The 14,035-nt window shown below is 41.2% G+C and overlaps 1 protein-coding gene across 2 annotated transcripts in view; it reads left to right on the plus strand.

The window, feature by feature from the left end:
• The first annotated feature begins 303 nt into the window (after nucleotides 1-303).
• SMAD9 (SMAD family member 9) overlaps nucleotides 304-14,035 on the plus strand; it is a 29,637-nt gene continuing 15,905 nt past the window's right edge. For both annotated transcript variants that reach the window (XM_008585319.1, XM_008585320.1), the window contains exons 1-3: nucleotides 304-896; nucleotides 5,979-6,236; nucleotides 11,666-11,887. In XM_008585319.1, coding sequence (XP_008583541.1) covers nucleotides 485-896; nucleotides 5,979-6,236; nucleotides 11,666-11,887 — 892 coding nt within the window. In that variant the 5' untranslated portion in view covers nucleotides 304-484. The remainder of the gene's footprint in view (nucleotides 897-5,978; nucleotides 6,237-11,665; nucleotides 11,888-14,035) is intronic.

Raw genomic sequence — 14,035 nt, forward strand, 5'->3', positions numbered from 1 at the left:
GAAGCTACTCCAGAGGCTGTGGCAATAATTGAAGTGAGTGGCGGGGTGGGCTGGACGCAGGTGTTGGCAGAAACAGAGAAGACACTGACTCGGAAAGACATTTGAAGGCAGAATGGCCAAGACCTGGATACAGGGACTAGAGCAGATGGCAGAGTCAAACATGACTTAGAGTCTTCGAATTAAAACATTTGGAGGATGTTTTCCCCCTTTTATCCAACTTTGACCTTTTCTGCAAATTGCCCCAATAAAGCTAATCCAAGTCTTGTGTTGTTTTCCAGAGTTGGCCAACCCAGCCAAGGGCTTAGGAGAAAGCCAACACACTTCCCAGCTAGAGTCGGTCCCAGCTGCTTCCAGAAGGAAAGGAAGATCTGTCCCTATGCCATCCCTGGAGGGTGACTTGCTGCTGACGTCCCCTGGGCCCTGCAGGCCGTGACGGGCCGCGTGTGCGGTTTCTGTGTGCCCTGGACGCCTGCGGCCGCCACCTATGCACTCCAGCACCCCCATCAGTTCCCTCTTCTCCTTCACCAGCCCCGCCGTGAAGAGACTGCTGGGCTGGAAGCAAGGAGATGAGGAGGAGAAGTGGGCCGAGAAGGCGGTGGACTCTCTAGTGAAGAAACTGAAGAAGAAGAAAGGCGCCATGGACGAGCTGGAGAGGGCCCTCAGCTGCCCGGGGCAGCCCAGCAAGTGCGTCACGATTCCCCGGTCCCTGGACGGCCGGCTGCAGGTGTCCCACCGCAAGGGCTTGCCCCACGTTATTTATTGCCGGGTGTGGCGGTGGCCCGATCTGCAGTCCCACCACGAGCTGAAGCCACTGGAGTGCTGTGAGTTCCCATTCGGCTCCAAGCAGAAAGAGGTGTGCATTAACCCTTACCACTACCGCCGCGTGGAGACTCCAGGTGGGTGTCACGCACCGTGTCCTGGCCGATTTTCACAGTGATGGAGAATGACGGGGCACCAAGCCAGTCCAGGACCTCTCCCAAAAGACAGAGAGAGGAGAGAGGGAGGTTCAGTTGTGAGCAACTCATCCAAAATTTTGTAGTCAGAAAAGTCTAGAGCGAAAATATTTTAATTTCAGTATACACGTAAGCTTGTGTGGTTTTGAAAAATGCACTTTTATTTTGATGTACTGTATTTAGGAGTCATCAGCGTAACCTTTTCCCTGCTCTTGGGGCCTTGAAAGGTCTGAGAATGGCCTTGATAATGATTAGCTGTAAAAATAAAAATCCTTCTCCCTGTCCTGCCCTCCTTTGACTAAACTGAACTGAACTAAACCAAAGAAGGTTTTTCGGCTGCCATTCTCCCTAAGCTCAGGTAAGTGGAAGGTATCTCATATCTGGGGCTGAGTGGAAGTTACTAGAATTCATTCCAGGACTAAAAACAACAGGGGGAAGGTTGGCAGTTGTTCTTAAATGTGGTTCCAAATGTAGGAAAGCCCTGTCCTAAAACTCCTCACACACCCGTACATGTGTGCACATAAATTTCCTCCCCTTTTGGGAGAAGTCTGGTGTTTCTCTTTGTTCCTTCACGCTGGCTCTAACAGCGTTTTACTGCAACTCTGTGTATTGAATGTTCCTGTGGCATCCGGGCAGGAAGATGAGTACAGTTTTTAATGGGACCTTTCTCTCTTTGATTGGCCATTTGCCTCATTCCAGGAAAACAAAGGCTGACACATTAGCTCAGGGAAATTGCCCATGTCCAGTTAAGAGATGGTCCTGTCCAGATGTGCAGGGCCGAGAGTTCAGTTCATCTCAAGTAAAATTGGATAAGGGATTCATGCCCGGCCTACATCAGTCTCAGCCCGGTGGCCTTTCAGGCTCCCAAACTGGCCATCGTGTTGTAAAACAGTTATCAAGGAAGTCACCTGTCTGTGTGTGGATGCTTCTTGCAGCCACTTCACCCAGGGACTGAGACCCTGTACGAGAAGGTGATTAGAATGTCCCAGGCACTTAGTACAATGATACGTTTTCACTAAATCATGGGGGTGTTTGCTTTCTTCCCCTTTTGCCTGCTTCTCTTTAGACTCTTTTTGCCTCCTTAAAAAAGAAAAGTCCATAATGTCTGACTTTATGACAAAAATGACTTGATTCCTTTTTGTGTCTCAAAGATTTGAGTTATCTTAAGCACCCACAATATACTGAAATGTTCACTAAGAAATCCTTTATTTCTCTCTTCCTGAGTAATGGAGTTGTAAAATGTAACAACTTGTAAAGCAGTATCTTGTAAAATATATCTGGTTTTCTTTTCGAATACTCAAAAACCTAATTTTAAAGAATTATTTAATAGTTTAGTTTTTTTATATTATGTAAGGTTCTTTTAGGAATGATAGTGTGAATGTTTTACATATGGTAGATAGGTTTCATATTATCATATTTTAAGTTTAAATTTCCAGAACGAAAGGTGGGTAAAGATTATATTGATTTAAGGTAATATTTAAGCTACACAAGTTTTTTTTTACTTTTAACTTTGATTTTTTAATAGTAAAAAAGCCAATTTTATATCTAGCTATCTAGCCATGTTCAAACTCGTTATTTTGAGGACAGTGAAAATTTTAATGTTAAAAAATTTTGCTAGGGCTGGCCCATGGCTCACTTGGGAGAGCGTGGTGCTGACAACACCAAGTCGAGGGTTCGGATCCCTATATAGAGATGGCCGGTTAGCTCACTTGGGAAAGCGTGTTGCTGACAACACCAAGTCAAGGGTTAAGGTCCCCTTACCAGTCATCTTTTAAAAAAAAACCAAAAAACTGCTGAGTCCCTAATTGTCATAAAGCTTAAGATTTGACTTCGAAATCTCTCATTTTTTTGGTCATCTGTTTTAGGTGCATTGAAGGCTGCAGTCTGATTTCCTTTTCATTCCCACGTCTATTTTACTAACCTGTTTCAGTGCTTCTCAAGCTATCTGTACTGAGGGACCAGGTTTTGTTTAAATTTCTAATCCTTCAAATTGATACTTTGACAATACAAATGAATTGCTAGGCAAATGAAATTTGAAAAAGACTTACAAAATACAAGCCCAGTTTTCAACAGATATATAAAATTATTGTCTCATTGCTATTAAAAGTTTTTAAACACTTAGTTGCCATTAATCTCTTCATGGACTGGTACCCAATAGTTGGCGAAGTGTCTTCGTTCCTCAGTCCTTCGTTCTTTGTCTGGCATGGGTCTAGTAGCAGCTGTGCAAAAATGATTTCTCTGTGCATGATGATTTTACTCTGTGCAGCGGGAGGTTATTTCAGGTGTGTAATTTCTCCCTTACATGAAATACCCATATTATGTCAAAACCACAAGACTTTTGAAAAAGAGACAAAAGTTTTTTTTCAGCTCTGCTCTGCACCCCCATGTGACCAGTAACTCCTGTGATTTCCCTCGTGCAACACTGAGATGTAGAGACAGCATGGTATTTAAAAGGTGGCATAAAATAGAAACGATGTCTGTAAGCTCACTATGTCATATTTGCAAGCAGAAGGTGAGATGTGGCAATAGAATTAAGTAGTTAGGGATAGCTGCATTTTGACAGAAAGTATTTAAAAATATGATCAGTGCAAATCTAAGGTAACTGAGCCAGTCAGGCAAGATAACAACCATGATGATAACATCAGTTTTCTTTACAAACATTCACTGCTTTTGGTTTTACCCAGATGGTAAAAATATGTTAGCAAGATGTTTGTCACGATGAAGAAAAATATATCCTTTCTTTTCTCTTGGTGCCTCTGATCTGCAGGCCATGAAGAAATAGAAGACTCTGCACTCAGAAGGGTATGAGGCATTATGTTTACCAGTGATAGGAATACACTGTAGATACCTGACATTGAAACTGAAGTCACAGAGATTATTCAAATTCGTCTTCATCAAAAAAAAAAAAAAAATGAGTGTTTATTTGAACATTGTTAACATTGTAATGAACTGTCATCTAAAAAGAGGCCATATGTCATTTACTGTGTCAGCCCCTCACTGCGGGCTATTCATGAGGCAAATCATCTTTTTATTCCTTCATGGTTGTGGAATACATTAAAGGACATTTAATGGTTTGACATCCATGCCATTTTTGTGTGGTGATATTGGATGTTTGTCCTCAAATGTCATGAGGCGGTATATATGCAAATACTACCTTGTAAAGGGGAGAGGAAGTCATTTGTTTCTCTGCCACCCTGACCTGTAGTGGTTTTAGTTTAAAACTGTACATTTACCGATTTGAGTTTATTTTCTGTACATAGAAATGAATTATTGCTTGTTTGGAAAGAGATAAATGTATTTTAGTAGAAGGCAAATGGTAGACTTTGCGATTAATGTTATTGTTATTGCATTACTATTGTTATTGTCTGTTCATTCCAAAACTTTTACTTTTTTAAAGACTTTATATTTTAGAGCAGTTTTCAAACAGTTATTTTTTATGAAAGCTGTTTATCAATACTTGCATGTGCAAACAAGTCAATAGTGTGATTAGAAACAACAGCCACCCCATCCATCCCCAGAAACAACCTCTTTTAACCATTCCTGGCTGGGTTTTTTTTTTTTTTTTTTTTTTTTTTTTACTATTTTCCTTCGTTATTACTAAAAATTATGTAAGTAACTCTAAATAATATGCTTATACATCTGTTTCCAGGTTTATCACTTTTAGATAATTTCATTGACCTTCTCACATAAAAGGTGAGGATTTAGCTATTCATACCACATTCTTCCTTCCTCTTCTCAGTCTTTGACATCTATATTTCAGTCCATAGTTAATGTTAGTCTTTGGTTATTATACTGGTTTCCATTATGGAATTTGGGGTAAGAATTGTTTTCCCCAGAAAGGCCTTGGTCCATTGCCTTCAGTGGCCAACTTTGGGGTAGGAAGTCGAGGTCAGTTGAATCTCATTTCTTTGTAGGTGACTTTTTGAGATGATCCTCTGAGAGGTTTTAGAATATTACATTTATCCTCCTACGTTTCAAATTCAAGATGGTGTGACTAGGTCTGGATCTTTTTTCATTAATTGAGCTCTGCACTCTGTGGATTTTTTCAATCTGAAGACATAGACCCTTTTTTTAGCTCTGGGAAGTTTTCTTCTGTTATTTTTTTGATCACTTCCCCACTGTTTTCTCTGCTTCTTTGTCTGGAACTTATGTTGGTCACAGATGGCACTTCAGCAACACACTGTGACACTAGAAGTCAGTAGGAGCTGTGAGTGCCTGTGCAAAGCTTGCCCTTGAAGAATTGAATCCATTCCTAAATTATGTATAGAACCAGGATCAGAAACATTCATATTCTTTTTAAAGAAGGGAACCCAGAAGGAACATACTATAATAAATAAACCTGACTTATAGGTTTTCTTATAACTGCTTATCTTTTACTTATTCACTCTTATAAGTATTCATCATTTGTATTTTACTTAATACCTTTTAATTACTCATCTTTAAATCTTTCCAGTAAGAACAAATATAGAATGTTTTTATTTCAGCAGCATTACCAAACCTGAAATTGAGGCTGATCATCTAAATAATTCAACATGGTCTCTGAAGGAAAAACATTCTGGGCATCACTTAGGGTTTCATGTCATGCAATAGAAATCAATTTTGCCTTAACAAAAACTTTATTGGCAGAATTAAAGGTAGACATAGAGATCATGTCTCCAGAAGGCCAGGTATTAGGTAGGACAGCTCTGGAAATTTCCATGGTAGACATGGTTAGGTAGTCTCTTTAGAGTGCTGACATTAGAAAGATCCTCCTCTAAGGTTTTTCATTAATTGTGACATTCTGCTAAAGATTCAGATTACAAGGAGAAAAACTGTTGGTTTCGCTTGACTCAATGCTCACTTCTTGGGTGGGGATGGGACCTTAATGGACAGTTGCATGATGAGCACAAATAGTGGAGGGGTAGTTCGTAAAGGAGGAACCCTTTTATCATCAGAAAATGGGCACACATAGATGGCAAGTGTCCACTCTATTCTGTGCTGATGAGCAGTGTTCAATTCTGACTCTCTTGTCCCTTCTGATCCTAGTGCTGCCTCCGGTGCTTGTGCCCAGGCACAGCGAATACAACCCTCAGCTCAGCCTCCTGGCCAAGTTCCGCAGCGCCTCCCTGCACAGCGAGCCACTCATGCCACACAATGCCACCTATCCGGACTCCTTCCAGCAGCCTCCATGCTCTGCATTCCCGCCCTCACCCAGCCACGCCTTCTCGCAGTCCCCGTGCACGGCCAGCTACCCACACTCTCCAGGAAGCCCTTCTGAGCCAGAGAGTCCCTATCAACACTCAGGTCAGTAAGTGCTGCAGGCAGTGGGAAAATAGGATCCGACACAAGTGTTTATGGTGGACAAGCATAAGTATAACCATGGTAACTAACATTCATATAGTGCTTTACAGTTTACAAAGCAATCTCTTGTAAGCCCACCCTCTGAGATGGCCAGGACTATACCTATTGTGAAGCATTTACCCTGGACCTACAACATGATAGTGCTCTGGTTTCTGGTTCTAATCCTTTGGAAGCTCTCAAAAACTAAATGGATTTGGAAAGCATCCCTGGGAATTTCCAAGGATTTTTTTTAAAAGTAGTAGAAATAAGATCAAAATATTTTTCTAACCCAAGCAGGAAGACCTGGCCTGAAGGCAGGCAACAAGGAGGATCAGGGTTAGGCCTTTCCTTTGGTGTTCCCTCTTTAACAATCAAAGGGAGTCCCTGCCTACAAGAGACGTATGTGTAACTTTAGCACAGCAGAGAACAAAGCCCCACCTCCAGGCTGTGCTTTCTCCTTTTTGGTGATGTGAAGCCAGGACAACATCTTCAATTTGCTGAACTGAGAAAGCATATGGAAAAGAAAGAGAGAATCTAGCATATTGTAATAATTGCACGTGCTGCCATACCTGTAAGGTGGGTCCAAGTTGAGATAACAAAAGATATAAATGCACCTTACGAGTGTGAGATAAATAATATCCAGGGCTAACAAATTCTTGGAGGCATGCATAAATACACACATTTGGTGCCAGATATAACAGTCTGCATCATTCACTTATTCATGTATCCATTTACTTAGTGGGTTCTTATTAAACTTTTGCTATATATACAAACATTGCCTTAGGTTGCTGAAGGGGAATTAAAGGATTAACAAAAATTTTTCCTGTCCTCAGAGAACTTATAAAATGTGGGAAGATAAAGGAGTTGCTTCTTCCCTTCCCAGTTGCTTAGTTCTTTTTACCCCTTCAGCAGGTCGCATATACATCTGCTGTTACATTCATCACACCACGTTATATAATTCCCTGTGTGTCTGTTTCCCCCCATTAATCTGTGAGTCTTCTCTTTTCTGCATCCAGCACTGAGCCTGAAACACAGTGGTTGCCCACCAGTTGCTTATTGACCACAGGCATTTGGAACATGGGACTAGAGCTCAGGACTGTAGATACAGATTTTTTTGATTAAGTAGTAACTAATGACTGGGCACCTGCTAAGTGTCGGGCACTGTGCCAGTGCTAGAGGGGCAGTGGTGATTAAGATGGTGGTCTCTGACCTTCAGGAGGTAGTGACTATTGAGAACAATCACATAAATAGGTCCCACATGTAATAGAGGCTGTAGCAGGCCAGGCACATGACAATGACTTGAACTGAAGCAGGGATGTGGGGTTGGAAAGAAGGCAGTGAATTGGAGGAGATAGAATCAGCCTGATGAGTTGAAGGCTGAGATGCTGGAAGGAAGTTTGGAGTCATCCTCACAGTGTGGGACACAGATGGTTGAAGTCTTTGCGAGTGGCTGAGTTCACTGAGAAAGGCACAACAGAAGAGAAGTCAGGGCTGGCTCGTTAGCTCAGCTGGTTAGAGCACAGTGTTATAACACCAAGGTCAAGGGTTCTGATCCCCATACTGGCCAGCCACCCAGAAAAACAAAAACAAAAAAGAAAGAGAAGTCATTTGAGGACAGAGCCACAGTTTATATAGCTAAGTATATATTTACACAGCACCTGGCTATGCAATAAAGATTTCCTGTACTGACATTGTGCTCCTGCCCTGGTTACACTGACAGGTTGTTGTTTTTCCACCCATGAAGGGACAGACCCAACAACAATGCAGAAGCTGGCTAGTTTCTCTTGGAAGGAGAAAGCATAGACTTTTCATTTTAAAGAAAATCATTCTTTTCTAAATGATTAACAGCAAAATGCCAACCTAAGTAACAGACCCATGGATAAATAAAAGAAATTTTTTAGATTAACTGGGTCAGCCCCTAAATTTTTTAATATCTTAATTAAGAGATATAATTCACATATCATACAATTCACTCATTTCAGCTGTACAATGTTTTTTTTATTTTACATTGATTTTTAAAGTTGTGATAGAATATATCTAACACAAAATTTGTCATTTTAACTATTTCTATGAGTACAATTCAGTGGCATTTACAATGCTGTGCAACCATTATCACTATCTATTTTCAAAATGTTTTCATCACCCCAAACAGAAACTCTGTACCCATTTGGCAGTAGCTCCCCATTTCTCCCCTTCCCCAGCCCCCGGTAACCTCTGATCTTTCTGTCTCTGTGAATTTACCATATAAATGGACTCACACAATATTTGCCCTTTTGCATCTGGCTTGTTTCACTTAGCTGAGTGTTTTCACAGTTTTTCTGTGTTGTAACGTGGATCAGTACTTCATTTTTGTGACTGAACAATATTCCATTGTATGGATAATACAACATTTTTAAAAAATCCATTTATCTGTTCTTGGATATTTGGGTCGTTTCCACATTTTGGCTATTGTGAATAACGCTGATATGAACCTTAGCATGCAAGTACCTGTCTGAGTTCCCGTTCTTAATTTCTTTGGGTATCTACCTACGACTGGAACTGCTGCATCGTATAGCAGTTCTATGTTCAGCCTCTTCAGTTTCTAGATAGATTTACTCAATGATCTGCAAAAGGACCATTTTGCTTTATAACTTTCACCAGGGTCACAGTCCATTTTCTCACAAGGAAATACCTTATCCATGGTTTCCTGCTGTGGTCCGTGAACCCTCTGAATTAGAATTGCCTTTAGGGCCTGCTGAAACAAATGGCTATATCCAGTGACTGATGTATTGAATCAGAATTTCTGGAGGTGAGGCCAGGAATCTGCCTATTTACCAAGCTCCACTGGTGATTTTTATGCACACGTAAGTATAAGAGCTACTTGTGTGGACAAATCAGTTCAACAAGGTCAGATTGATCTGACCTCCTATGCTGTTAAATTCTATCATTAATGTAACATTCTGAACTAACATTAGGAATCTACACTGAAGAAATTGGTTGTTCTGAGGTTCTCCCTAAAGAGTTTTCCCTCTGCCTCATGAGTTTTCGTTGTGTTGTGAATTACTTCCTGATGAGATGTTATCTACTGAATGTACGCCATTTGCCTAACCATAACCACCATCCAGTGCAGAACTGACAGCTGGGGAGAAGGGCCTTTCTGAGCAAGCCTTGGGCGTTAGGTTATAATCAAGTTTCAGCTAGTCTGTGTTTTGGGGGCATATCTGGAAGTATGTCTTGGACAGATGTCCTTATGGTCATTATACAGTCCATGGCAGCATAGGAGCTGAAAATTAAGCTTACTTCAAAGAAGGTTTAGCTTTCTCTGTGTTTCCAAGCCAGATAACAGACTATTCTGCTACTGAGGAAAGCTAGAATAGCTTTTAGATTTGAAAATCTAATCATGAAGTCATTTGGATTCAATGATAACTCATAAGTCAGAGGGAAAACAAATCCATCCTTTAGTGAGGATCTCGGAACATTCTGTGGGACACTCATAATGTCACTTCAGAAGAACCTTGTTACATTAATATGGTCTCTCTTTAGAAGTAACACTGGCCACCAAGCCCAGGAGTTTAACAGTGAAAGAGGTTAGATCCAGCTGTCTTTGAGCAGTTTATTAGTTTGATGATTCCTTTGTTCTGTTGCATTCTTTTAGTTGACACATCACCCCTACCTTATCATGCCACGGAAGCCCTGGGGACCCAGAATGGCCGACCTGTAGATGCCACAGCTGATAGTCATTTAGTGCTATCAATACCTAATGGAGGTAAATTGCAAATGGACAACTAAATGTAGCTATTTCCCAAGAGTATTTCCTATTACCCCCAAACAAAACAAATCACAAAACAAAACAAAACAGAAATTTGCTGGCCTGCTATTTCGCATGTGTTTTAGGAGGCAGGTAACGTGGCTTTGCACTTTAACTTTGGCATTCCTCAGTACTACAGAATGAATGTTTTATCATCCTCCTTACTAGAATAAGTTAATTATTTATTTTAACATAGCATTTAGAAGTTTGTAGTTCTTGATTTTAGTGTGGACTTGGGAACTTAAGAAGTTAGGGATTTTGTTACCTTTGTGTTTTTGCTATAGGTTTATAGTGGTGGTTTTCATTTGGTAAGAACCTAGAAATATATATATAAAGCGTTTTTACAAAATTTTATTTGCATCTTATAAGAGTCTAGATAAGTGTTGCTCAACTTTAATGTTCATCTAAAGCATGTGGTGACCTTGTGTAAATGCGCATTTTGATTCTGTAGATCTGGGGTGGGGTGCAAGAATCTGCATTCCTCACAAGCTCCCTGGTGATCCGGAGGCTCCTGTTCCATGAACCACACATAGGCTAGAGAGGGTCTCCAGGAGTTTACTATTTAAAGTATCCCAGATTGAATTCTTTTAAGGTGAAGATCCTTTTGTAAGTCAAATAGTAACCCTATTATTTATTTCATAAATTTATATTTTATTGCATATAGGTACAGTCTAGATACAAGAATTACTAGGATATTCTGCTCCTTTGCATGAAGGGAAAAAAAAAGAAAAAGAATTACCAGGATATTCAAGGAAAAGAAAGATAATATAATCAAAAGAAAGGCAGAGAAAGGGTGTATGTGGCAAGGAAAGAAAGAAGTCTGAACTTTAGTTGGTTATAGGAAATTTAACTTTAAAATTTGGGCTGAAAACATAACATTCGTGAGTTTCCTAATGAAGTATCCAGGTTTCTTTAAAATATTTTTGGGTCATATATAACTCGATATCCTATATGTACACAAAGGAGAATGTGGGCCCCTCTATGTAGATTTTTTTCTTTCTTAAATAATTTAAAGTTCTATGTGGTGTTTTTGATTTGGTTTTAATTCTATCGAAACTATTATATTTCACCTTTAGTTTGTTAGAAAGATGATACTTTTTGCCACAGCAACAGTGGTATGCATCTTTCCTACATGAAGATGAAGTGACCTCCCAACTTCCTGTTAGCTATGTTTGCTTTAGGGGTGATGATTTTTTTGTTGTTGTTGTTGGCTGGCTGGTACAGGGATTGAACCCTGGACCTGAGTGTTATCAGCACCACCTCTAATCAGCTGAACTAACCGCCCAGTCAGGAGTGATAGTATTTTAAATTGATCTGTTCACGTCGTCTTTTTCCCTGGCCCCTCATTACTAATAAATATGTTTACAAATGCTCTAACCATGGAAGATTGACAAGGACCATGGCCTCTCAGATGAACTAACCAAATGAGCTAACTCCAAACAGCTTCCATTCAAGTGACAGGTTTTAAAAGATTGCAAAGCAGCATACTTGGCCTTGCAGCCAGATTGCTGGATAAGAGCATTAATCGCAGTTTCCTGGTGGAATCGTGAGTTGTGACACCCAGACGTGATGGTGGTGATGTGATATAAGGTTTGATTTCTTTCAGACTTCCGGCCCGTTTGTTATGAGGAGCCCCAGCACTGGTGCTCGGTCGCCTACTATGAACTGAACAACCGAGTTGGGGAGACGTTCCAGGCCTCCTCCCGAAGCGTGCTCGTAGATGGATTCACAGACCCGTCAAATAACAGGAGCAGATTCTGTCTTGGACTGCTTTCCAATGTAAACAGAAATTCAACAATAGAAAACACCAGGAGACACATAGGAAAAGGTAAGAGCAAATCTGTCATTGCTGTATGTAGTCTTCCGAGCTGAAGTGTGGAAATAGAACCAGCCACATGTTGACTGTGTAACCCAGTGGAAAAGCCCCAGGGCTGCGACCTGTCAGACAGTCCTATGTCAGCACTGGGGGACGCGCACGGGCCTTCAGGGCCTTCAGGATCTTAGCCTCTGAAGTCGGGGTGCTATGTCTGGGAGCGCCGTGGGGTGGTGTTGTGAAGACAACCGAGATGATAAATACGGAAGCAGGATGAAATGATTGAATGGAAGTGTATGTATTGGTTTTGAATTGCCTAAAGATGCTACTAACTAGAATAACTTCTGAAGAATAGATATTCCGACTGGATGATTATTTATAGCAGGTAAAGTTAATGGGCAGACTTAGAGCTAGGTAGTTGAAAATAATGACTGATTTATATTTGGAAGCCTTTGGTAGGTGATTGGGGTTCTCCTGTGTCTAGGCGACTGTTATGATGGCTGGTTGGGTACAGGCCTCACTGGCCCATCTCATGAGTGTGAGCCATGGCAGCAAATCCAAGCTGAGTGTGAGGCCTGATTAAGGATCTTTAAAGTGATTTTCTGTTTGGTTTTTAGCAGCTGGTCGGTAAAGGGATTGGAACACTTGACCTTGATGTTATCAGCACCATGCTCTAACCAAGTGAGCTCACCAGCCTGCCCTGGATTTTTAAATTACCTTCTTTTCTATTAGAATAGTTGGCATCTCTGAGTGATACTACTCTGGAGGCACAGGTATGAAGAACCTTCAGAGTTTGATCTTTTCTCTCCCCACCTAGCACTTAAACCACCTCGGGAAGATCACCTTGAGCCTTTTCTTCCAAATCTCCAGGGGAGATTCATTAGTGATGCATTCTGATCTTCTTCCCAACATACCTCCTAAATGTCTCCTGTTACTGTAGTGAACCTGTAAGCCATTGATTAGCAACAGGTTGAATTCATTCATTGATGTTGACTCTTAATGGTAACAGTTACTTTATTTATAGTCTGTCTCTCCATAGTAGCTTTAGGGAGGTTTACAAGAAGCCTTTGCAGTGAAATAATAAAAGAAAAATAGAAAATCAGAAACGGGGAGCGTGGGGAGGGGAGAAGACTCCAAGCGTGTCATCCGTAGTGTTAACCTTGTGGCCATGGTTGTGATGCTCTAGATTTCCCAACAGTGAGGGCAGAAAGGGGAAACCCATCTGAACGTAATTTTTATCCCAAAGAGGGAACCATAGTTCCTCAAAGGACGTAATTTTATTTTGATTGGATTCTTAAGTTTCTCAGGTATGGCTTTACTTTAAAATGATTTTTATAAGAGTCTTCAGTGAAATCTAAAGGCAAAACATTGACATGTGGTGTCGTGGAGCTGTTTGCTGGGTTCCTTACAAATTGGTCTACATATTACACTTCTGCTGGTGCCACTGATCCAAAGACAGGATTAAAATATTACAGGAGGGGCCGGCCCGGTGGCGCACTGGAGAGTGCGCTGCTTGGGAGTGTGGTGGCGCTCCCGCTGAGGGTTCAGATCCCATGTGGAGACCGGTTCCCGCTCCCTGGCTGAGCGCGGTGTGGGCGCAACACCGAGGGTTGCGATCCCATTGCCGGTCCCCGGTACGGCCGTGACACCGAGGGTTGCGATCCCGTTACTGGTCAGTAAAAAAGACAAAAAGGAAGGAAAAAAAAAATATTACAGGAGTACCTAATACCTTCTGGGAATCCTTCTGCAGGCATCTTCTTTAGGGTGCTACTGATAAGGACATGGAGAGTTCTGTGTTGTTGACTAAGAGCTAATCTGCAGGGTTAAGAAGCCATATGTGTAAGAGCCAGGGCTGATGTCCTATTCCCCAAACCAGAAGGCCTAAATAAGTGCAGGCAGTCCACTCTCACATGGTCCCCAAGGCAGTCACAATTTTCTCAGAAAGCTACTTAAAAATTACTCTATTGTGAAAAAAAATTTTGGGGAAAAATATTTCTTAGAGGAGCTGTAAGTTATGCCATATAGCATTGTCTAGGGATTTTTTTTTTTTTTTTTTTGTCTTTTTCGTGACTGGTAAGGGGATCACAACCCTTGGTGTGGTTTTGTCCGCACCGGGCTCAGTGAGCGCACCGGCCATTCCTATATAGGATCCGAACCCGCGGC

The sequence above is a fragment of the Galeopterus variegatus genome, unplaced genomic scaffold (genome assembly GCF_000696425.1).
Source record: "Galeopterus variegatus unplaced genomic scaffold, G_variegatus-3.0.2 Scaffold3514, whole genome shotgun sequence".
In the NCBI taxonomy this organism is placed as follows: Eukaryota; Metazoa; Chordata; class Mammalia; order Dermoptera; family Cynocephalidae; genus Galeopterus; species Galeopterus variegatus.